The sequence below is a fragment of the Lycorma delicatula genome, chromosome 4 (genome assembly GCF_047948215.1).
Source record: "Lycorma delicatula isolate Av1 chromosome 4, ASM4794821v1, whole genome shotgun sequence".
Taxonomy (NCBI): domain Eukaryota; kingdom Metazoa; phylum Arthropoda; class Insecta; order Hemiptera; family Fulgoridae; genus Lycorma; species Lycorma delicatula.
In genome coordinates, this window is record NC_134458.1 from 131138658 (window position 1) to 131164375 (window position 25718).

At 31.5% G+C, this 25718-nt stretch overlaps 1 protein-coding gene across 1 annotated transcript in view; it reads right to left on the reverse strand.

The window, feature by feature from the left end:
• Nucleotides 1-764: 764 nt before the first annotated feature.
• The window catches only part of Rad51D (Rad51 recombinase D), a 31632-nt gene continuing 6678 nt past the window's right edge, over nucleotides 765-25718 (reverse strand). The window contains exons 3-5 of the mRNA XM_075362031.1: nucleotides 16705-16915; nucleotides 12231-12405; nucleotides 765-1265 (exon numbers count right to left, since the gene is read on the reverse strand). Coding sequence (XP_075218146.1) covers nucleotides 913-1265; nucleotides 12231-12405; nucleotides 16705-16915 — 739 coding nt within the window. The 3' untranslated portion in view covers nucleotides 765-912. The remainder of the gene's footprint in view (nucleotides 1266-12230; nucleotides 12406-16704; nucleotides 16916-25718) is intronic.

The window sequence follows — 25718 nt, forward strand, 5'->3', positions numbered from 1 at the left end:
TATCACCATCTGTAAGTTAAACTTACAGTAAGATAAAATAACCCAGCAATTGCGACTCCTCCGGAAAAGGGGACACATTGCTCCCTCCTTATAGCTAGTGCCCCGTTGTGGCGTATTCCTGCTAGCCTATTAAAGAGTTAGCACCGAAAGGACTTCAGTGGACGGTCTGAAGGGGAATTACGTCGGGAGGACAGGCTTTATAAGCCTAGCCTTCCGCGGTCGGCCCATGAAATGGGTTCGATAACGCTGGTTTAACAACGGATTGGAATGCAATTAAATCCGTCTTAAATTCACTAAAATAATAATAGACAAAACTTGAAAAATTAGATCCGAGATTAAAAAATAATCCTTTTAAAAACAAGCCCGATTAGAAAGATCCAGCAGCAAGGGACTCTGTCCAGGTTCTGCGATAAAGTAGGGAGTAATAGACTCCTGCCAACTTTGCATTCCATTCCATTCCTATTACACTGTCTTTGTGAAAATATGTGACTCTTTTTTAGTTGAAAACAATGTTATGTGTTGTAGCAGTAATGATGTCATGAAATTTAACAATGAATAATATTAAATTGTTGCAAAAACCATCCACCTTTTTTTCTAATTCTTTTTGATATATACAAGAAGAAAATTTCTGAAAATACAAAATCAGACAAATCATAGAAGTATGATCATATAATTTACACATCACTGATGTTGGTTCATCCCTGCAAATTCTATAAGTAAGTATAAAGATAACAGAGATTAAAAAAATTAAGAATATATAGACAAATTGATAATATGTTTTATTTGATAAAATATACAATGTTTTATATTTGATAATTGTAATTTTATCTTATTTTTTATCTGTAATATAGTACAACATAACATTACACTATTAATGAACAGCCCAATAAAAAAAAAGAAACTGAAATCATATCAGATTAAAACTGAAATGACTCCTTTATCAGTTATTTCAACAACACAACTTTTTCCAGATGGTAGATCTGTACTTTTTACCAGCACAATTACTCTTTGTGAACTGGGTAAAGATGAATCTTTTTTAATTAATAATCTATAACTAGGAACATGATGCCAAACTTTGCCTAATCCAGGCTTTAAATCCCCCATGAAACTGATTTCACTACTATTATTACCACTTCTAGTTTGTATTTCTACATCATCAGACATATCAAATGACATCATTGCTATATTTACAACAAGAAAAACTACTTGAAATTTTGTTGATATGTATTTCATAGTTGTAGCAATGTGATTAATTAATCCTAATCCTGAAACAGAAGTAAATATTTATTTAATAAGAATAAGATGTACTTTTTAATGTTCTCATATTTTATAATATTGTAAAAAAAAAATAATAAAAATGGTTTTTAATGTTATATCAGATTTTGTTAGGGTATTAAAAGTTGTAAGGTTTTGCTGAGAACCATCAGTAGAACAGTTAGTTACACCCCTATTTACAAACAACATTTGTGTTGTAAATTGAGGTGCCATGTGTTTCATTACTAGATTACAATTAGAGATTGAATATTCATTAGAAAATAAAATAGTAATTTTTAATAGTACTGTATAAAGTAAAAATAATAGATAGAGTTTAGAAAGTATATTTTCATGAAATCTTGCAACTGTTGCAGTGCCCAAGATACCTTGGCATTTATATCTGAATTTTTAAATGATTATGCATACTGTTAAATTCTTTGCAATAAGATTAATTATAACAGATAAATATCTGCAATTGTGTGGTAGTATTTAAATTTTTTTTTTTTGTCCAGTCATTTGACTGGTTTGATGCAGCTCTCCAAGATTCCCTATCTAGTGCTAGTCGTTTCATTTTGGTATACCCCCTACATCCTACATCCCTAACAATTTGTTTTACGTATTCCAAACATTGCCTGCCTATACAATTTTTTCCTTCTACCTGTCCCTCCAATATTAAAGCGACTATTCCAGGATGCCTAAATATATGGCCTATAAGTCTGTCTCTTCTTTTAGCTATATTTTTCAAAATGCTTCTTTGTTCATCTATTTGCTGCAACACCTCTTCATTTGTCACTTCATCCATCCATTTGATTTTTAGCATTCTCCTATAGCACCACATTTCAAAAGATTCTAATCTTTTCTTCTAAGATACTCGATCGTCCAAGTTTCACTTCCATATAAAGCAACACTCCAGACATATACTTTCAAAAATCTTTTTCTGACATTTAAATTAATTTTTGATGTAAATAAATTATATTTCTGACTGAAGGCTTGTTTTGCCTGTGCTATTCAGCATTTTAAGTCGCTCCTGCTTCGTCGATCTTTAGTAATTCTACTTCCCAAATAACAAAATTCTTCTATCTATATAATCTTTTCACCTCCTATTTTCACATTCAGTGGTCCATTTTCGTTATTTCTACTACATTTCATTACTTTTGTTTTGTTCTTGTTTATTTTCATGCAGTAGTTCTTGTGTAGGACTTCATCCATGCCATTCATTGTTTCTTCTAAATGCTTTTTACTCTCAACTAGAATTACTATAGCATCAGCAAATCGTAGCATCTTTATCATTTTATCTTGTACTGTTACTCCGGATCTAAATTGTTCTTTAACATCATTAACTGCTAGTTCTATGTAAAGATTAAAAAGTAACGGAGATAGGGAACACCCTTGTCAGATTCCCTTTCTTATTACGGCTTGTTTCTTATGTTCTTCAATTATTACTGTTGCTGTTTGGTTCCTCTAAATGTTAGCAATTGTTCTTTTATCTTTGCATTTGAATCCTAATTTTTTTTAAAATGCTGAACATTTTATTCCAGTCTATGTTATCAAATGCCTTTTTTAGGTCTATAAATGCCAAGTATGTTGGTTTGTTTTTCTTTAACCTCCCTTCTACTATTAATCTGAGGCCTAAAATTGCTTCCCTTGTCCCTATACTTTTCCTGAAACCAAATTGGTCTTCTCCTAACACTTCTTCCACTCTCCTCTCAATTTTTCTGTATAGAATTCTAGTTATTCTTCACATTTATCTGCCCCTGCTTTCTTTGGTATCATGACTAACACTTTTTTTGAAGTCTGATGGAACTTCCCCTTTTCCATAAATATTACAGACCAATGTTTATAATCTATCAATCGCTTCCTCACCTGTACTGTGCAGCAATTCTACAGGTATTCTGTCTATTCCAGGAGCCTTTCTGCCATTCAAATCTTTTAATGCTCTCTTAATTTCAGATCTCAGTATTGTTTCTCCCATTTCATCCTCTTCAACTTCCTCTATAACACTATTTTCTAATTCATTTCCTCCGTATAACTCTTTAATATATTCCACCCACCTATCAACTTTACCTTTCGTATTATAAATCGGTATACCATCTTTGTTTAACACATTACTGGATTTTAATTTATGTACCCCAAAATTTTCCTTAACTTTCCTGTATGCTCCGCGTCTACTTTATTAATGTTCAATTCTCTTTCCACTTTTGAACACTTTTCTTTAATCCACTCTTTTTTCGCTAGTTTGCACTTCCTGTTTATAGTATTTCTTAATTGTCGATAGTTCCTTTTACTTTCTTCATCATTAGCATTCTTATATTTTCTACGTTCATCCATCAGCTACAATATATCGCCTGAAACCCAAGGTTTTCTACCAGTTCTCTTTGTTCCGCCTAAGTTCGCTTCTGCTGACTTAAGAATTTCCTTTGTAACATTATCCCATTCTTCTTCTACATTTTCTACCTTATCTTTTTTACTCAGAGCTCTTGCAATGTCCTTCTCAAAAATCTTCTTTACCTCCTCTTCCTCAAGCTTCTATAAATTCCACCGATTCATCTGACACCTTTTCTTCATGCTTTTAAACCCCAATCTACATTTCATTATCACTAAATTATGGTCGCTATCAATGTCTGCTGCAGGGTAAGTTTTGCAGTTGACGAATTGATTTCTAAATCTGTGCTTAACTATGATATAATCTATCTGATTCCTTGCACTATCGCCTGGCTTTTTCCATGTGTATATTCTTCTATTATGATTTTTAAACTGGGTGTTGGCAATTACTAAATTATACTTCGTGCAAAATTCTGTACGTTGGTCCCCTCTTTCATTCCTTTTGCCCAGCCCGTATTCAACTATTATATTTCCTTCCTTGCTTTTTCCAATGCTTGCATTCCAATCTCCAACTATTATTAAATTTTCATCCCCTTTTATGTGTTTAATTACCTCATCAATTTCTTCATATGCACACTCTATCTCATCATAATCATGGGTGCTTTTAGGCATATAGACGTTAACAATTGTTGTCGGTTTAGGTTTTGATTTTATCCTTATTACAGTGATTCTATCGCTATGCATTTTGAAATACTCTACTCTCTTCCATATCTTCTTGTTCATTATGAAACCTACTCCTGCCTGCCCATTATTTGAAGCTGAGTTAATTAATCTAAAATCACCTGATCAAAAGTCATTTTCCTCTTCCCATCGAACCTCACTAATTCCTATTACATCTACATTTATCCTATCCATTTCCCTCTTTAAATTTTCTAACCTACCAACCTTTTTTAAACTTCTAACATTCCACGCTCCGACTCATAGAATGTTATTTTTTTAATTTTATGGTGACCCCTTCCTTAGTAGTCCCCACCCGGAGATCCGAATGGGGGACCAGTTTACCTCCGGAATATTTTACCAAGGAAGGCGCCTCCATCATTGCTATATGAAAATGCAGAGAGCTACATTTTCTTGGGAAAAAAAAGCAGCTGTAGTTTTTCATTGCTTTCAGCTGTACAGTACTCAGAGGACTGAGTGATGTTGATATGGTCGTTTAAGAAGTCATCCACCTACGCCCTTAACAACTACTGAAAGAGCTGCTGCCCTCTTTCAGGAATCATTCCTTAGTCTGACTCTCAACAGATACCTCTCCGATATGGTTGCACCTTCGGTCCAGCTACTCTATATCACTGAGCACTCAAGTCCCCTCACCAACGGCAAGGTCTCATGATTCATAGAGGGAGTTTAAATAAATAAAATGTTAAAAAGGAGAACGTAGGCAGAAAAGGTTTAGTCAATGGAGTTAAAATGTAATGAGAGCAGATTGTGATCTAATGAGAGACAATTGGAACCAGAGAGAGTAGTATAACATGAGAACACTGTTCTGTTATACAAGGGTAATTGAGAGAAAAAAATAACTTTTCTAGTAGAAACAGGATGAACAATGCTTAATAGTTTTTTAAAGGCTAGTTTTTATACAATCAAAATAACAGTAAGTTATGTTAATAACAAGGTTTTTGAGATTATATTTATTTATGGTATTAAAGTGCATATACATATATATATATATATATATATTTTTTTTTTTTTTTTTTTTTGAAAATTCAAGTAATTCATTAACATATTGACCATTTTGCTACATAAATTTAATATTAAATGAAATATAAACCACCAAAACACAGTAAAGAGATAAATTGAACTACCAAATTAATCCCAAAAATCGATTTTCGCGGGATATTCCGCATCTACAGTTGGTAAAATTCTACAATTACATAAAAACATATTTATTTATAATCTTGTTAAATTATTTAAATTTAAAATTCTCGAAAAGCAGACAATTTCGAAAAATTAAGACATTTATAAATAAATATGTTTTAGTGTAATTATAGAATTTAATAACTGGTAATGCGGGATCCCGCGAAAATTAATTCTTGGAATTTATATGTTAAGTTTAACTTATCTATTTACTGTGTTTAGGTGGTTTATATATATTTTATTATTTATTTATTTTTTTGTTTTGTTTATATGGGAATCGACTTCTATGGTCATTAGCCCTCGTCATATTCTTTAAAGTAAGGGTGTAACTCACCACCAGGTTTGTCATATATAGGAGTGAAAAGGGCCGTGATACTAAAATGAAACAATAAATAAAACTAAAAAACTAAAGTATTGATAATAGCAATATTATTAGAAAATATCCATATTCGTAGAAAAAAACTACTTCATTTAAGATCTACTTCCTTATCTTCTTGTTCATTATGAAACCTACTCCTGCCTGCCCATTATTTGAAGCTGAGTTAATTATTCTAAAATCACCTGATCAAAAGTCGTTTTCCTCTTCCCACCAAGTCATCATATGTGTAAGATTCTTTACTTGAACTGACTTATAGATTTGTTAATAGTCCGCTGCGCTGGCTTGTAGACAAGCAACAATTTTTTCTTCTTTTCCAAATCAGCAGCAGTATTATTTATTACACCGAACCTCTTTCTGATATGGTACATTCTTCCATTAGATGCTTGACTGTAAGCAGTTTTTTACAAACACCAAATACTGGCCTTTCTTCGCCGGTTAACAAATATGAATTTGTTATTCGTGTGTGACTGATTCTCTGAGTCTGGCACTGCCACTTGTTTTCGGCGAGTCAGATTCACGTCGCTCTTCCATTTATATGGAGAAGTTTTAACTGCGTTTAATTTCGTATTTAATCTTTTCCGTTCATTACATTACACCACCTGTTTCTTATTGTTTTAGACAATTTTTAACATCTGCCATTTGAACAGGAATTATATCTATGTTATCACAGTGTTGCCGTTCTGGCAGCTTCATATGCGTTTTCGTTTACTGCAATACCAGCAAGCCCTCCAGTCCATACAAATAAACATCGCTGTCCTCGTCGATTTTAAACATACAAAATAGACAGGATATTTGTAATAGGATGTCCGTAATGTTCTTGTTCTGAACTGCAGTAAGTGCACTTAACGAGTTGGAATATATAACCACTCTCTCTTCGCAGAAATGTTCAGAGTAGCGGAGAGCTTGCTGGTATGGCAATAAGTTCTGCCGTATAAACACTTGCCATATCTGGCAGTTTCCAAGAATGGGGTTTTCTATTTACATATATAGAGCATCCAACACCGTGTTCAGTTTTAGAACAGTCAGTATATATTTTTATGTATTCTTCATAACTACTGACAGTTGATAAAAATTCCTGTTGGATGAATACTGCTGGCTTTTCTTTTATTTTTTCCACGGAAGAGATCCAATCTTGTGTTTACCGATGATAAGAGCTATGGCGATATTTCTCTTGTAGAAATTGGTAATGTGTCTGGTAAACCAATTTCATATTTTCTTGTCAATTCATGATACCATATTGTGGCTGGTCTGGAATAGATAGCACGACGTTCGTATAATACAGCCAAAGGATGACTGTTAAATGTTTTATTATTTATATTGGTAGGGAAGGCGCATATATTTGCCGCATATCTTAACAATAGGATCTCTCTTCTATAATGTAGTGGCATTATTCCGGCTTCCGACATTAAACTAGTCACCGGACTTGTACGGAAAGCGCCTGTTGCATACCTCATTGCACTGTTATATATTACGTCTAACTTTCTAGCAAATGAATATACAATACACCCGTAGTCGAACTTCGATTGAACCAATGCTTTATACAGCCTCAGTAACATTTCTTTATCTGAGCCCCAATTGTTGTTTGATAAACATTTAATAATGTTTATTTTTGTAACCCCGGGCAGCACTAAAAAACCAGGACTGTCCGGGCTAATCCCGGACGTATGGTAAGCCTATGTTAACACGTACTTGAAAAGTACGGTCGTTAATATAGTTGCCGAGTAATACTGGCAGATTGCCGCGAATTGATTACTTGACTTGTTTTTGATTACTTGATACTATGACTGGCTAGTAACTCTGCAATTTCGTTTGGAGTATCTCTAACTTCATCTTCATATTGAAAGCAAGTTATGGGAGTAACACAAATGTACGCCCACAAATAGCCTTTACTTTCTTCCAAAACGTCTTATACAGTCGTTTTTCTGTTAATGGATGACACATATTGCTGCCAGGATCGATTTTTAAAATCAATCCTAAGTCTTTTTACATACGTCCAGTATTTTTTAAAGGCAATTAGATTTTCTAATGTTGGACGTTTCTTAAAAGCGTTATATGCTTTTTTATTTCTTTTTATAGCTTCACTTATTTCATCGTTCCACCACGGAACGGGTAGCTTCTTAAGTTTCCCGGATGTTCTGGGAATATATCTTGATGCCGAGTCAAATATAGGTTCGTTACAGCATGGACATTGGCTTCGATAACTCCAATTGTTTCAGGGAGTATCCTATTAGATGAGATATATTCTTCTTGTAACATCAGTTACAATGTGCACCGGGAAATGATCACTTCCATGTAGATTTTCTAAAACTTTGGAAGTGTACCTCGGTGCTATCGATGCACTTACAAATGCTAAATCTATACAGAACGTCGATCCATCTGTGGCATTGAGAAACGTTTCTGAGCCATCATTTAAGATAATGAATCAGAATCTAATAGGAGCTTTTCCAATTCTCTTCCCTAGGAAGAGAAGATCCCAGGGATCTACTCGATCCAACCCCCAAATAGAATTATGTGCATTAAAGTCCCCCACCAGTATTATGGTGGGGGAAACTGAGTAATTAATCGTGTTGTCGTCCTCCTTCCAATCAAAATTCGGAAAGTATATGCTGCAAATAGTGATCTGCAGTGGACGCTTCATTCTGATTGCGACCGCTTGCAGATTTGTGTTTATTCCAGCCGCTTCGGTGGTAGCTCTAGTCATGTTAATATAGCTACTCCACCTCTTATATTTGGCGGTTGATCTCGCCGATATGTATTATATCTTCTTAATTGGAAATTTTCATTTCGGTAGAAACGTGTTTCTTGCAGACATATACAAATTGGGTCTACATCATGTATCAAGCGTTGGAGCTCATGGGTGTTTAAAAACATCCATTGCAGAATCAACTCGCTAATGTTTTAATTAGTTAATCTCTAGGTTTGCCTTTCGGCCATCCTTTTTTCTCTCATCTTTTCCATTTTTCGAACAGCTTTCTTTTCGATAAATATTTCATCGCCCGTGTAGCTCCCGGCCTCCGAATCGGACACCATAGAAGCCGCGGACGACGACGGGCATGGTTCGGCGTTTGGTTTAGGCTCCGATTGAGAGGCGGGAACCTGAGAGACCCCCCACAACAGGATTCGCATTAGTCATCGCCTCAGGCAAAGGGGAAACTGGCCCCTTGTTGTTTTTTGGTGGCCTCTGTGGTTTGTAGACCACCTCGGTTGTAGGAGGCTTGGGAGCCTCCATAGAATACGCTGAAGCAACCACTTTCCTCGCACCGTCATCTGACAGGTTATGCAGACAAACTTGAACCTCCACTTTAGTATCTGTCTTCTTCTGATCAGACTGAAAGATTGTAAACGCCCGGAAGCCTAAAGCAGCAACTTATGCTCAGGCTGCGGCTGCTGTTCCTGCTCCTACTCCAACTTCTGTCGAAACAAACCATCTTCTTGGCAAATTTGCGCCCATTTGGCTAGTATGATTGAGAGAATAATTGAAAACAAAATGAAGCCTCTCACTCATAAGGAAATTACAAAACCATCGATAAAGATACGTCGACCAAGAACAAAAGTACTGAATGAACTGCCTTTTAAGAAAGATTACAGCAAATTTCTAATCAGAGAAATATTTCTTTATCTTTAAAAAAATAAAATACACACTTAATAATCAAACTGTATAAAATTAACTAAAACTTTAAAACAAATTAACTTTTGGTATAAGTTTAATCATGTTCACTGCACCTTGAACTTAAAATCAATTCTTTATGATTTTGTTAAATTCTTTTATTTCCTCTTTATATAAGTGGCTTTTTAATTCATATCAATAATAATATTTAATTTTGTTACACTTACTGTGTAATCAGAATTCATGTTTTAAACCAAACACTAAAAACAATCCACTTAGTACTAACCAATTACAGATAATATACAGAGTGATTCCAAATTGCACAGCAATCTCTTCGGAGATGATTCTATAGCCAAAAATAAGAAAAAAAGTTCATATAAAACGTAAGTCAGAAAATGGTTCGTTAGTGAGTTTCAGCTCACACAACATTTGACTCTGTTTTCTGCTCCCTCTGAAATTAAACTATACTAAAAATTCTGGGGCTACAAATCAATGGGTAAATTTGGTTCTTCTTCATGGTTTTTGATCACAGAAATTGAATAAAAGTTGTCCTCCCAGACATCTATCTCGCTTAGGTTTTAAGAAAAACAGGGTAAAACACAGAAAAGTTTTGTTGGAAAATACACTTTTTTAGGTTTAGGTTTGGAATAAAATGAATTTGTTAATTTGCCAATAAATAAACAAAAATTTTTATTTAACTTTGTACAGAATTTAATTCTGATAACATTGATGGAAATAACGTCTATTAAAATTAAACAAAAATTTGAGGAGTTCAACTTTAATTAGAAACAAACTGGATTGGTAAAGTGATACAATTTTAAACAGAACAATTTGCATCAATGTTTGGACAACATAATGTAAATGCAAACATAGAAAACTAATCAGTAACAAAAAAATAGATTTAAAAATAAAAATCACATAATATTGGTTTTTTTTTATAAATATTATTAAATATCAAAATGGTTACTTGATAAAGCAGTAAACATTTCTTCAAAGCAGTTGCTCAATGTGGTCCCCATTTTGTTCAATGTATAGTTCAGTTCAGTGAATCCATGTTAGCCGATCAGATTTAATAACATCATTACTGTTACTAAAAGTAGCTCCAGCTTCTTTTATATGATGTCTCGATTCTTCTTGTGTGCCAATACGAGGAGAATAGACTAATGACTATATCCAACTCCAAAGGAAAAGGTTTGCTGGCATGAGATTGGGAGATCGAGGTGGCCATTTTAGTGATCCGTTTCTACTAATCCATTGCTTACTAAATGTTTTATTTAAATGATTCACCACATCACGACAGTAGTGAGCAGGTGCGCCATCATTGAAAAACCACATCTGCATTTTACTTGCAAGTGGAATATCTTCCAAGTGTTCCATCAAATTTGTTTGCAAAATGCAAGTACCACTCTCCATTGAGCCTTGGCGGTAAGAAAAATGGTCCTATGAGATTTATCACCAAGAAGACCACACCACACATTAAATGAAAAATTGCTCTGGAAATGAATTAGCAGTCCACAACTTACCATTATATATTAATCCATGGCTTACCAATTCTTCTGCCCAAGTGTGAGTGTTTTTATAATTACAATGCCATTTCTTGTAAAACACAAAATTCATCAGTTTTAGAATATTACTTAGGAAATTAGGATGATATTAACATTTTCTAATTAACCATTGACAGAGTTTCATCCGTTTATCAAAATCAGGTGGTAATAACTCTCGTACATATGTATGGAATGGATATAATTGTTGCTCCCGTAATGTTCGCCAACACTTGATGGCGAAACATGATGACATGTTGGCTTTTGAAACATGGAAGCAATGTGACAACCTTCAGGTGCTTGAGGTGAGAGATAATTGTACCACTATTGCTTCTATTGTACCATTATTATTTCAATATTGCTTCTTCAGCAATGGCATTTCTCACAAAATGTTCACAAGCAGCATCAAATCATTTTGATTTAAGCATACCTGTTTCTCAAACTCGCCTCTCAAAGTTTTATGTTTTAAGATGTTATTTTTGTTTATTGACATTCAGCAGCCAATCCATTTTTATCTATTCTACCATAAATTAACAATATGTCCGTCAACTCTCCAAATGAAAACAAATTTGTGATATCTCTCATTGTGAATGACTGACTGACCAAACAATAACAGCACAAACACCACTCAAATGAATATTCAAATGCTAGACACTACAGCTAATTGTTGATCAGGTGTTATTGCCAACCTATGAAAAAATTTAAAAAAAATTAATACAGTTTAGAAGGATGTCTTTCAAATTTATTTTTATAATTTTTAGTATTTATATCTAACTTGCTCTGTTTAAAATTGTATCACTTTTCCGACACAGCTTGTATGTTTTGTTTCTAATTAAAGTTGAACTCAAATTTGTGTTTAATTTTAATAGATGTTATTTACATCAATTTTCTCAGAATTAAATTCTATACAAAGTTAAATAGAAATTTTTGTTTGTTTATTGGTAAATTAACAAGACAAACCCTTTTTGTGTTTTACACTGTTTTTCTTAAAACCTAAGTGAGATAAAACTCTGGGACTACTTTTATTCAATTTCTTGTATCATAAACCACAAAGAAGCATCAAATTTACCCCTGGATTTGTACCCCCAGAATTTTAGTACAGTTTAATTTCAGAGGGAGCAGAAAGGAAGGCTAAATGTTTTGCGAGCCAGTATCATTCAGTATATACATAGCACGTTAAAACATGTAAAATAACATATTATAAATACTTTACCATCATTGTTATTTGCATTAATAAATGGTGCAAATAAAACTGGCAGTGAATCAATAATAATAATTCGGCATGGATTATCAACTAGAACTGTTTCTAACTCATGTAAAAAATTAATTAACTGATAGATGTCATTCAATTTTGTAACTTTAATTTTTTCCATAGCAGACTGTATTTCCTGTAAACATAAATAATACAGTTATATACTTTTAAAAAAATACTTTTCTATGAAATTTAATTACTATAAGAGTTACATTTTGAGGTACTGTTTATTATATTTATATGTAAAATGAACCTCTTTGAATGATTTTTTTAAGTTGATATCATTATTTAAAAAAAAAGATCTATATGTTTTCTAAAACAAGTGGACAAACAGATTGATAACACTAGAATTTTTGATTGAAATATAAAATTATTGTTGTTGAAAATTTTGATCAGTATGATAAAAGGTAAGAAAAATTTTTGATAAGTTTTCTATTTCTTGAATTGATTTTACCAAATAAATTGTAATAATTTTGACTCATTTAAAGTAGAATTTGCCAACTGCATGGATTAACTATCATGTATATATATACATAAGTACACTTGTCATAATTTAATTTAAAGATATTTATTTGAGTTATGAGATTAAGAGAAAGTGGAATAGAACACTGAAGTGAAGGGATGCTACAGGATGGATGGAACATTTGAATTAATTTTAATTAAATTATTTGACTGTTGATTAATAAGTCAACAGATAAATAAGTCAACGATGCTTTATTTGAACATATTTTTCTAATAAATTTTTTTATAATTGTAAAAGTACTTAATAGTAAAGCAAAAAATTTTAATAAAATAAAGAGAGAGCTTAAATAAATAATTTATTTACATCACAAAAGTGTAAAGTAATGTGAAACCAAATTCATGTTTCAAATCAAAAAGAAAAAAAATTAGGAAAGGAAGTTTTCGTAGAATTTTGTTAATCTTTTACAAATTCTGACAAAATGACCACAACAGTTTTTTTATTTAATTACAAAAGGCCAACATCCATAATACAGAAATATCAGAAGTCACCTGCACAGAACATCAAACACTGAAGTACTCGTATTCCTAAATCTTCTTCAATGACCTCAGATTAAAAGCAAGATTAAAACAAATTTCCATTTGTTTTTTGTATTTTAGGTTGTTTCATAAATGTAATTTGTAAGACCCAAAAACTAACAACAAATGGCATTTTAAAGTTTTAAGAAGCACCTTGTCTAGTTGAAATCTGGTCAGAAGTTATATTGCTTATAATTCTATGTCATATAAATAATTATTTTAAGAATCCTATTCATTTTTTTATATTAAAAAAAAATTACAATTTGATGTCCTTTATACAGTAATAGAAATAGGCATGCATTTTGCAATAAAAATGTTGACTATATGAGTTTGTTAACTAAGTGATAATATTCTGCTCAAAATTGTAGAAAATGTGCAAGTCCTTGAATCTTGCATCACCAATCAGATGGCTTTTAAAAATTATCAGAACTAGAGAATTTAAACAGTTCTTAGAAAATTACATTTTTAATAAAACACTTGCCAGATTATTTGAAACATTTTGAAAAAAAAAATGTTGTATACCCACGCAGAAATTTGTTATGCATTTATTGTGAAGTAGGTGGAGAACCAGCCTGAGTAACCTACCAAAAGTGCAAGTAAGCTGCCATAATGTTGTGCTGCTGTTATGACCATCCCTGTTATATACATTGTCTTTATATCTGATGAGATTCTGAAGCAGAACTGAATAATACCGAGGCTTGTTTTATTAGAACTATATTAAGTTATGTCTGAATTCTTAGACTGAGTTCAATTTTTTCCATAACGTTTCAGATAATAAGATAAAAATGTAAAGAAGTACTTCTATTTTTGATTATTTATTAAATTTAAAAAATGTTTTAATTAACCAAAATTTAGAATTAAGAATAATTTATCTAGTAATTTTACATGAAGCAGTAGTTAAGTTTATTAATGTCACCTAACATGCTACCATTGTTTTTACATTTATCCAACAAAAGCAACTAAAAACACACAAACGTCACACAATTTGATACATTACTTAATTTAAAAAATCAAATTACTCCACTTTTCTTCTAAATATTTCCATTCTTTCATTTGTCACTTAATGCTTGCATATTTCTACAGCAAATGTTACAATAAAATCATAATATATTCATTCAAAACATGAGATAAAAAACACCATTAATGGCTGTTTACAGGTTACAAATTCAGAAAGTTTGCTACTGTAGGTCAACATTTTGTTTTGATTTATGTTGCTATTAAAATCTAAGGGAAATTACTTAGAAAACAGTACTTAAGATTTAATTACTGTACTATAATTCTAATTTTAATTCGTATTCTGTTGAATACGATTAATGTTGATGTTGACAATAACAGTACAGAATGAAAGAATACTGAAATCTTACTGCTAATTTGGGTTTCTTTTTTATAAATACGTTAAACTTAAAACCTGTATGATCAATTTTGAAATATGAAGAACCCAGATTTAATATCAGATGGCATTTTATTTTTTATTATTATGGTTATTCAACTCAACTCATGTTATAGAATCTTACATGGTTGTTTTATTGTAAGTACCATAGTGCATCAAGCTGCAGGCTAAACTTATTTATTGTTGGTAATGTTTAAAATCAAGTTAACAATTTTTTAGACTCCAATGGTAACTGTACATCCAATTATCATTATAACATATAGACACTGATAAATATAGAATTTGAGAAGAGATTGAAATAAATTTACACAAAAATATAAATCCAATAACAAAAAATAAAATCTGCTGATTAGAGAAAAAATTGAGATATCGCAAGCTTCTACTCCACTCAAGAAGTTACCATCTCTTTTATTTTCTGTTTAGCCTCTGAAACCACCATACGGTATTACTTCAGAAGATGAATGAGGATGATATGTAATGAATGTAAATGAAGTCTAGTCTTGTACAGTCTCAGGTCGACCATTCCTCAGATGTGTGATTAATTGTAACCCAACTACCAAAGAATACCAGTATCCATAAACTAGCATTCAAATCCATATAAAAGCAACTGCCTTTACAAGGGCTTGAACCTTAGAACACTCGACTTCGAAAATCAACTGATTTTGCAATGATGAAATTAACCACTAGACTAGATTGGTGGGTTAAGAAGTTACCATCTACAATACTTTCACTACTCACAGCTGAGCAGAGTGGTTGACGATCAGCCAGTCACCTTTTATAACAGCTATTTTTTTTATTTGCTGCAGGTCTTATAGTCAATCAAAGAGATTGTTTAACTGGATCCAAATGTCAGTTGATCAGTGTACATTGCCAGTTCAGGTTAAATTAAAAGCAATTAATATCTGAAAAATAGTCCGATTTTCCTGAGGGAAACCTGAGCCTGTTCTCAGATGGATCTTTAGTATCTGTAGGAGAATATTTGTTGTCTACCATAGATATAAGACATCCTGAATTGTTGAGGAATTGTGTGTGCACTACTAACTGGAGGGCTGGGCTGTTGGAAGTACAGCTTTGGTCTATCTATTTTTTTATTCTTCTGTTGGTAGATTATTCTTTACCCATTACTGACTCCAAATTTTGGATGGATACCCAAAACAATGTTTAAGTGGCAGGATTTGAGCTTAGGATAAAGAAATCTATAGACTTACTGTATCCTTAGCATTTTTGTAGTTTGCATATATCTCTGTTTCAGGACTGTATTAAATCTGGTGGCTGAAAAAAAAGTTCTTACTAGGGATAAATGGGATAATCCCTACTATTATATAAAAATTTACTTACTAAACTCAAGGATTTAACACAAGTATAAAGAAATCTAATGTAGGAAAATATCATTATTTATATACATATAAATAATGATTATATTAAATTAAAATAACAAATTTTTTAAAAGAATTATGTTTTAAAAGAAGATGCAGGATGCCACGAAAATTGATTCATGGAAATTATTATGGTAAGTTTAACTTATCTAAGTACTCTGTTTCAGAGGTTTATGTAAATATACATAAGTCAGAGAAGATAAAAAAATAAGTAAATTTTAGATAATTTTTTTACTGTGTAATAAAATATTTACTTATAAGCTTTATAAAGCTTTTTCATCACATTCATATCAACATTTATTCTAAAAATCAACAGAGTTCAATAAAAAATAAGATAAAATCTATCTTGTTATAATAATTTATCAAATTATTTTGGAGGAAACCAGAAAACAGAAAATTTGGCTTTTTTTTATTTTGTTCCCAGAATAACCAATTTTTTTCTATGTAAAAATGATAGAATAATAAATTTAATGAAATAGCATTATTTACACTATTTCTGATTAACAAGACAGATTAAAGGATATTTAGTTTATTTTAATAATGAACTTCATGTATAAATTTTAAACATAATTATGCAAAGGATATTTTATAATAAGACTGAACTGAAGACAATACAAAATAAATGACTCACCATATCATTGTAGTGTTGAGCTTTAATCATAGATTGGATATAAGTTGCTGAGAAATCGTGTTTTGTATCAACAAAATATACAATTTGTTTTAAATTTAAAATGATATTACAAATGACTGTAAAACAAATTTGTGTTTTACCTTCACCAGATAACCCACATACCTCACATATATTACCAGTTAATATACCACCTTCTAAAATTTCATCAAGACTGAAAAAGAATCATCAGCATTAATATATAAATCTAACAGCATAAAAGGAAATCATCTAATAGATTAAGTAAGTAAAATATCACCAAAGAAATTCATTACATTCATAAAGGTTAGTGATAAAAATTATTTAATGCTATAAATTTTTACATGACCAAACCAAACCAAATCTATTAAATATAGAGTTCTTCAGATAAACATCATGATATTGCTGTTCTCAAAACAGCAACAACATTTACTGAAAATCGTCATAAGAGTGATTGAAAATGTTATGACTTGAGTTTTAAAATCTTTGAATTTAATAAATATGGTTTGGGTTTTTTTTGTTTAAAAAGTTGATAAATGTGTATATTTCACGGTAAGCAGCACCCAGTGTTTCTCCAGTTACCAATTCTCAATTATTATCCAGAAGGGAACCCTAATTTGAAATACCACAAATTGTTCCTAAAAAGTTTAGTTTTTATTTTTGAGTCTTCTTTGCCATATTTTTCTTAAATGTTTCCCAACCATTAGATGCAACCCTTATTTGAAATTACAAGAATTTTTCCTGAAGAATGTTGGTAATTTGTTTTTAATTCTTATGCAAAACAAGATAAAGACCAAAATGACATGTATACAAATTTTTATTTATTCATTCTTGAAGTAACTGTAGCTTAATAAATTTTTTAATATATTTTAATAAAATCTTTTATATCTTATTATTTTGTTTATTATTTCTTTATTAATGAGAGATTGATTCTGTATTGTTAACCTACAAGAAGAAACAATCATAAAAAATTAGGGTTAACAAAAATTTTATGAATTAATCATAAAAATAAAGAATCATGAAAAAGGCACTTTTTTCATCTAAGACAAAAACTTTTTTTTGTCTTCCATAGATACAAAAACACAATATAATTACTACACATATCTAAATAATTTATTCACTGAAACACAAATATCACTAAATTTAATAGACAACACATAGAAATCATGAATTCCGCATAATTAATGCACATACTTAATACACTAAATTTGACAAAAACAAAATACCTAATTAACACACTCAACAGAGTTCAAATATATTATTTGGACATGTGCTAAATGGGTTTTCTAATCTTTTTAAGGTAAGTGTCAGTAACAACAGTGCCATGTGCAATGCCATCGAGGAGAACACTGAATCATAAAAACAGCTTTGTACATATTTCCAGTTATTCAGGAACTGAATAATGCTTTTATAAATTTAGAAAACTTCCTTAACAGAATGAATTATCTAAAACTAATTCTGTACTCCCGTTTAGTAATTGATTTTGTAATTTACTCTCTGATGATGCATTCAACTAAAAGATTTAAAGGGGAAAAATTAAAGATTGTAAAACTTTAGTAGAAAATATCACTTCGTAGAAGTTTTATTTATTTATATACTCAGGATGCATTACAGAAAAGAATTTCACATAAAAATCAAATAAAACTTAATTTGAATACTTAAAAATTTTTAAAATAAAATTCCAATACTGAATAAAACAGATATTGACAGTATATTTATTATAAGTATATTAATTTAATAACCTTATGATTATAGATAACTGGCATTAACACAAGTTGCTATGAGAAAGTACAGTCATTCACAAAAATAATATACCATGCCAGGCCAACAAGGGAAAATGAGGAATAAAGTGTCATAGTCTTAATTACTGAATTATAAATACTGTTACAATTGGTAACTGTAACAACATGGTAAGCCTTCTTAAATGTAGATAAAACTTAATTCTACCAATGAGACCTTCACTCTGTACATCGCAAGTATGGTAATATAAAAAATAGCATTAATCTCAGAGAAAACAACTCAACTGGAGCTTATTATACATCAGATGTTTTATAATTCTAAACTCATTAAGCATGCATTTCAGTAACACTTTAAGACATAAAAATTAAAGGAAATCGTATTTTAAATATTAATGAGAAAACATTTAAAAAGATTTCTTGGGATTCCATCTCCTTCAAAATAAATAATTTATTTACTTGACAGAAGTGCACTCTAGATATAAAAAAAAAAAAAAAAAAAATCAGGATAAAAATAGAGGAACACTTGAAAACTTCACCTTGTATAATAGTAAGTATATTTTGAAAATGCATGTACATTTTGATAAAAATGAACCATACCACATTTAATACATAAATTTAATGTCCGGCAATACAAAAATTATAAAAAAAGTAATTTTCACCTTTGGTGTAATTTGGTAATTATCTGAGTATTCTAGATCTTTAAAATATTTTCCAAACAACAATAAATAAAAATGTCTTTGAGGGATCCAGACGAGTTTGAATTAAATTTTTTCAGATTAGTATACAGTGATAAAATTATAGATCATGTTAAGAAAACACAGTTATATTACTTCCCGTTAATAAGAACAAGGTATGCCTCAGCATTTGTCAAGAAGGATCATGGGAAAATAATGAAAATACCAGAGAACAACAAAATGCAAATGTAATTTTAAAGATTAAATATTTAAGACTGCATTAAGAGACAAAATAGTAACACTGTTTGAAAATTTAATTAATTAAAACTTATAAATATATGAAACAACAGTGAAGTAAATCAGGAAAGGTAATAAATAAATTAAACAATATTAAAAAAAATAATAATAATTGGAAAGGTGATACTGAAATTATTTGACCACATTTTATTATTTGTATGTTTTAAATTAGGAGCATAAGATTCAAGTCTACTTTTTTTACAATTATCAACACAGTAATGGTATTCGTTCTTCAAAGGAAAATTTGTTAATCTATTTTTAATAAATTGGTGGGAAGATTTTTAAATGTCAGGAATTTATTAGAAATATAAGTGGAAACATAAAAAGGCCTTTTCAATGGGCCAAAGTACTGAGCTGTGTTACAAAAAAATAATTTTCTTATCTGGTGTAATAGAGGTGGATGTTATTGTTTAATAATATATCACTGTTTTTTAACATTTATTTTAGCAAAAGCAGCCACAATCACAAATATAAATGCATGAAAATGTTCAGTGTATTAATTATTATCAGTCTTTATTTGATTCATATACATGAATGTCAGAAAATTATGCAACAACATTTTTCTTATATCCTGAATAAACTCAATCAGAATTTTTTAAAAAGCCTTAAGATGTAATATTTAAATGGGATCTGGAACATTTATCGCCTGCAACTCACCACCAGCAATTAATCGCTATCAGTTCATCACCATGTCAGTTTATCGTGTAAACAATTTACAGCCTACAAATGGTCACTAGCATATTTACCGTCTAGATGCAATGAGATATATTTGGTCAATCATAAAAAGTTATTTTTAATTTAAGTTTCTGCCTTAAGCTATGATTAGCATATTCTTGGAATTCTATGAACCAAGAGGGAATAGTACTGAAATAAAAAACACATGTATGGAAATATGTAATTTAATATCTAGATTATGTATTTTAATCAGAATTGTCCTATCCTACAGAATTATTTGTTCTTGGTATCCTTCAAGAACAAGCATATACAATATATATATATTTATAAACAATAAATACAATATAAACAAATAACAATATATACTTCGGTGGTTAACGAAGATGTCATTTGGTTGGGCTTCCAATCCATGACACCTTTTTTTTTACATTTATCGTAAAAAATCCATTATTCAAATGAAATAACAATTGGTTAATCCCACTTTACTAAAGGGCATTTGTATGTGTGTCTGTCTGTATGTGTTCCATTCCACTTCGCTTAGCTCTGGAATGTGCCAATCACTAACGGAAAATCCCGATTCATTAGTACATGTCTCGTGGTGGTCAGGTATATACTTATTATATTATTATACATCAATATATATGCGAAATATATATTAATATATTTTTTTATTTATGTGATTGTTTTTCTTCATAAAATAATGAACTATAACCAAAAAATAGGCACCAAAACGTACTGATCACTAGCGGAAAATCCTGATTCATTAGAATTAATTTCTAGAGTTAAATTCCTAATTTAATTTTCGTTAAATCAGTTTTCATCATTAAAAAAAAATTATTTTTACACAAAAGGTAATCAATTTTGAACACTTAATAATCCCATTCTGAGATGCTGCCTGGAGGGTCTAGCTAGTTTTAAACTAAACTAATTATAACATTAGGTATGTCACAGTAGACTACAAAAATTTGAAATTAATGTTTATGCAATTTTCAGAGTCAACCATGTTAGAATAATTAATTACTAAGAAACTGTAATATTTACAACAATATATACATTCTTAATAAGAAATATTATGTGTTTTACCTCATAATCAACTATATCACTCTGTTCATCATATACACTAACAAGCCATTTAATTTGTTCATCACAATCATGATACTTTTTTTTGTTGTCTGAATCAGTTCTACTTAAACATTGTTCAATGGACATTTCTTTAATACTTTATTCTTTTTTAATGCAATTGATAGATTTCCAAATGTTGGGATGACAAGCAGCGACTTGTTCCTTGAATTTTCTATTTCACCCTTAAACAGAATTATTTGTTCTTGGTATTCATTCAAGAACAAGCTGGTGTAGATTCCACATTTCACAGGAATACTTTGGTGGTCGACGAAGATGTCGTTTGGTTTGGCATCCAATCCATGTATCCTTAAAATAATCAATAACTTCTTACAATTCTGGAGGAAAACCCCCATTTTCACACAAATGTTCAAAAACGACCGTCACAGTAGGAGAGGGCACAAATGTAATTTTTGCCAAAATTCACATCAGTTTCATAACGTTTCAATTCATTATTCTGAATGGAATGAAAAATACATCGTGAAAATTGGAAAAAACAACTTCATTGCAAAGTGCCAATAAAAACTTTTCTGCAAGAATTTAAACTCACCATCTCAAAATCTATAGTTATTGATTGTGGGGACAGCCAGTCCCAGTTCTTTCAGCTGCTGCGGTAAAAATACAAGTTTCCTTAGACTTGTTAGGCAATAACGCATAAACTAATAGAAGTGGTATTTTGTCCTAGAAACCAAGTATCTACACAGCTGATAAAAAATGTTTAAGGGAACAGTTTTGAAAGTCCCATCAGCATACCAGTGTTCACTTCACAATAACTACAGAAAATTTTTTTTGTACTGAAAATTAACATATGATTGTCCTCTAGTCCAGAATCAAATTGTAGAAACAATTCTCCATTGCATGATGTTTTGCATTTTTCTGTAAAGACTATGTCTCTACGGTGCAGTAGAACAACTGCACCATAAATATTTTAATTTCTTATATTTTGGATTACTCATTAAATTGTATCTACACTTTGGGCTGCTTTGCAAGCTTTGGGACTGCTGCTTCGCTACAGGTTCTCAAAATATATGAAGTAATAATATGAGACATTGTTATTTATTGTTTCTGCATAGGCAATTAGATTAAACCACCTGCAATGGTATGTATTTCTAGGAAATGTATACCTAGCATATAACTTACACTTTTAGCTGCATTTAATTCTTAAATAACAGCTATAGAAAATCGTTACTTTCAATTTAAAATGACCAATAAATCTATATAAATTATTATTGTCATTATTTTACTATTTCATTTCACTTCAGATGTGATCGAATAACATTTTATGTACTTAAAATTTCATTCAATGTCATATTTTTTAATACATAAAACAAAGGAAAAAAAGATTATTCAGTTAGTTTGAAAAAAAAAAGTTTAATTATAATGGTATACTGAACCATTCTGTATAACTTTTATGCAGTTGCCATTGACAAAAAAATCGTTGAATTAAATGATATGTTCCTGAAACATTTAATAAAAAAAGAGATTGAGTAAAATGTTACTTTTAATTCTGTTTATAGAAACAAAATTCTTGCAAAATACGACTGACTGATTATACAAGGAAGTAAAACATTTTTTAAAAATTAAGAAAACTAACAAATATTAAATAGTTTTAAAATTAATTCAGCTGTCAGTTAATTTTATTTCCAGAATATAAATATGTGTATATTAAAAATATTATATATATATATATATATTTTTTTTTTTCTGAATTTTTATGGGCATCGACTGCTAAGGTCATTAGCCCTCGTCACAATCTTTAAACGAAACTACTATCACCATCTGGATCGTCATATGTAAGGGTGTAAAGGGCCCTTACATTTTATTTAAAAACACAAACTACACAAAACATTTAAGACATAAAGACAAGGACAATCACAAAACACTTATGGGGTGTAAAGGGCCCCAATATTAAAATTTGAGATAGGTTCCCAAAAGACCATTAAATTAAAATTAAAATTAGAACTTATCCTACCATATCTTTTTTCTTTCTTCTACGAGTCTCATTTATAGTTTGTTTAAGCACCCTCGGGGCGACCAGAACCGCCGTTGAGCAGTATATCAGTCGCGCCAGGGTGCCGTGGCAGTTGAATCCTTCTTATAAACAGGCTATAGGCATGCACAGCGTACACCCACAGCATCGCGCCCTCAATCCACCCTTGAGGGTCCCCCATGCCATCATCGGACACACCCTGACTCACTGCTCTTGAATGCAGGTTAGGCAAGAGGGCTACCTCCACTATACGTGCCACGTTTTGAGACTCCCTTATGTATATATGCATACATTTAAAATTAAAATTAAACTTATCAATACCATTTTTTCTTTATATATATATATATATATAAGCTACCGCTTAGAATTTCTTTTGTCACAGCTTTAAACTTTCATTTTTATAGACTTTTAAGAAGTCCACTGGCGTGTAAAAATGCAACTATATTTTCTTCATTTCCATTATCCAGATCAGCAGTAATATTATTTCTAAAACGGAACCTCTTTCTGAGGTCCTCATATATGGTACACTCTTCTATAAGATGCTTGATTGTCAGTGTTTTATTACAAACACCGCACATTGGTCTCACTTTGCCGGTTAACAAATATAAATTTGTTAATCGCGTATGACCGATTCTAAGTCTGGTCACCGCTACTTGTTCACGGCGAGTCAACTTATAGTCGCTTTTCCATTTATAAGGAGAATAAGGAGAAGATTTTACTGTGTTTAATTTTGTATTTAATCTCCTCCATTCAGCATTCCACTTGTTTTTTACTATGTTTGTTAGACGGTTTTTAACATCTGCCACTCTTACAGGAAATGCATCCAAAACATCGCAGACTGTTGCCTTTCTGGCAGCTTCGTCTGCGATTTCATTACCTGTAATACCAGCATGCCCCGGAGTCCATACAAATACGCATCGCTGTCCTCGTTGTTTTAGTACGTATAAAATGGACAGGATGTTTGCAATTAGGACATCCTTAATGTTCTTGTTCCGAATTGCGACGAGTGCACTTAATGTATCGGAACATATCAGCACTCTCTCTTCGCAATAGTGTTCAGTGTAGCGAAGAGCTTGCTGAATTGCAGTGAGTTCTGCCGTGTAGACACTGACCACATCTGGCAGTCTCCAAAAGTGGGCTTCTTCATTTACATATATCGAGCATCCAACACCATGTTCGGTTTTAGAACCGTCAGTATAAATTCTAATATGTTCTTCGTAACTACTGACGGTTGCCAAAAATTCCTGCTGGATGATCACTGCTGGTTTCTTTTTTATTTCTCCTTGATAGAGATCCAAACTTGTATTAACCGCTGGCAAGAGCCATGGCGGTATTTCTCTAGTAGAAATTGCCAATGTATCTGGAATGGCAATTTCATATTTATTTCTTAATTCATGGTACCTAATTCCGGCTGGTCTGGAATAGGTAGCACGACGTTCGTATAATGCAGCCATGGGATGATTCGTAAACAATTTATTATTTATATGAGCAGGGAAAGCCCATATATTTGCTGCATATCTTAACAAGAGGATCTCTCTTCTATAATGTAGTGGCATTATTCCGGCTTCAGACATCAGACTAGCCGCCGGACTTGTGCGGAAAGCACCTGTTGCGTATCTTATTCCGTTATTATGAACTACGTCTAACTTTCTTAAGTGCGACTTTCTAGCGGATGAATATACGATACATCCGTAGTCTAGTTTAGATTGAACCAATGCTTTATACAATCTCAATAATGTCTCTTTTTCTGAGCCCCAATTTAAGTTCGGTAAACATTTTATAATGTTTAGGGCTCTTTTGCATCTATCACTCAAGTCCTGTATATGTAATCCCCATGTAAGGGATTTATCCAATACTAGTCCTAAATACCTTACGCTGTCTTTATATTGTATTGGATTATCATCAATTGTCAACGCAGGACTTTGATGAGGAATTCTCTTCCTACAAAAGTGTACACAGCACGTTTTTTCTGGTGAGAATTGGAATCCATTATTCCTTGCAACTTCATTTAGAGCATTGATCGCTCGTTGCAATTTGTACCTCACCATAGCAGTCTTGTTGCTGGCATATACGATTGCCAGATCATCAACATAGACGCTTTTGCTGATTTCTACTGGAATGGCTAATATCAATTTATTAATGGCAATGGTAAACAAGGTACCGCTCAACGGCGAACCTTGCGGTATGCCATTTTCCAAGATTCTTTCACATGAATATTCATTGTTGACGCGTACTTGGAAGGTACGGTTATTCATGTAGTTGCTGAGCAGTATAGGCAGATTGCCACGAATGCCCCATTCATGTATCTGGAGCATTATACCATGACTCCAGGTCATATCAAAAGCCTTCTGAAGATCAAAGAAGACTCCGACACAATGTTTCCTTTTAATAAAGCTGTTATATATAATGTCCTCTAAGCTGATCATTTGATCAGTGGTAGAATGGTATTGCCGAAAACCTGCTTGATACGGTGATATCAGGTTTTCTTTTTCCAAAACCCAGACG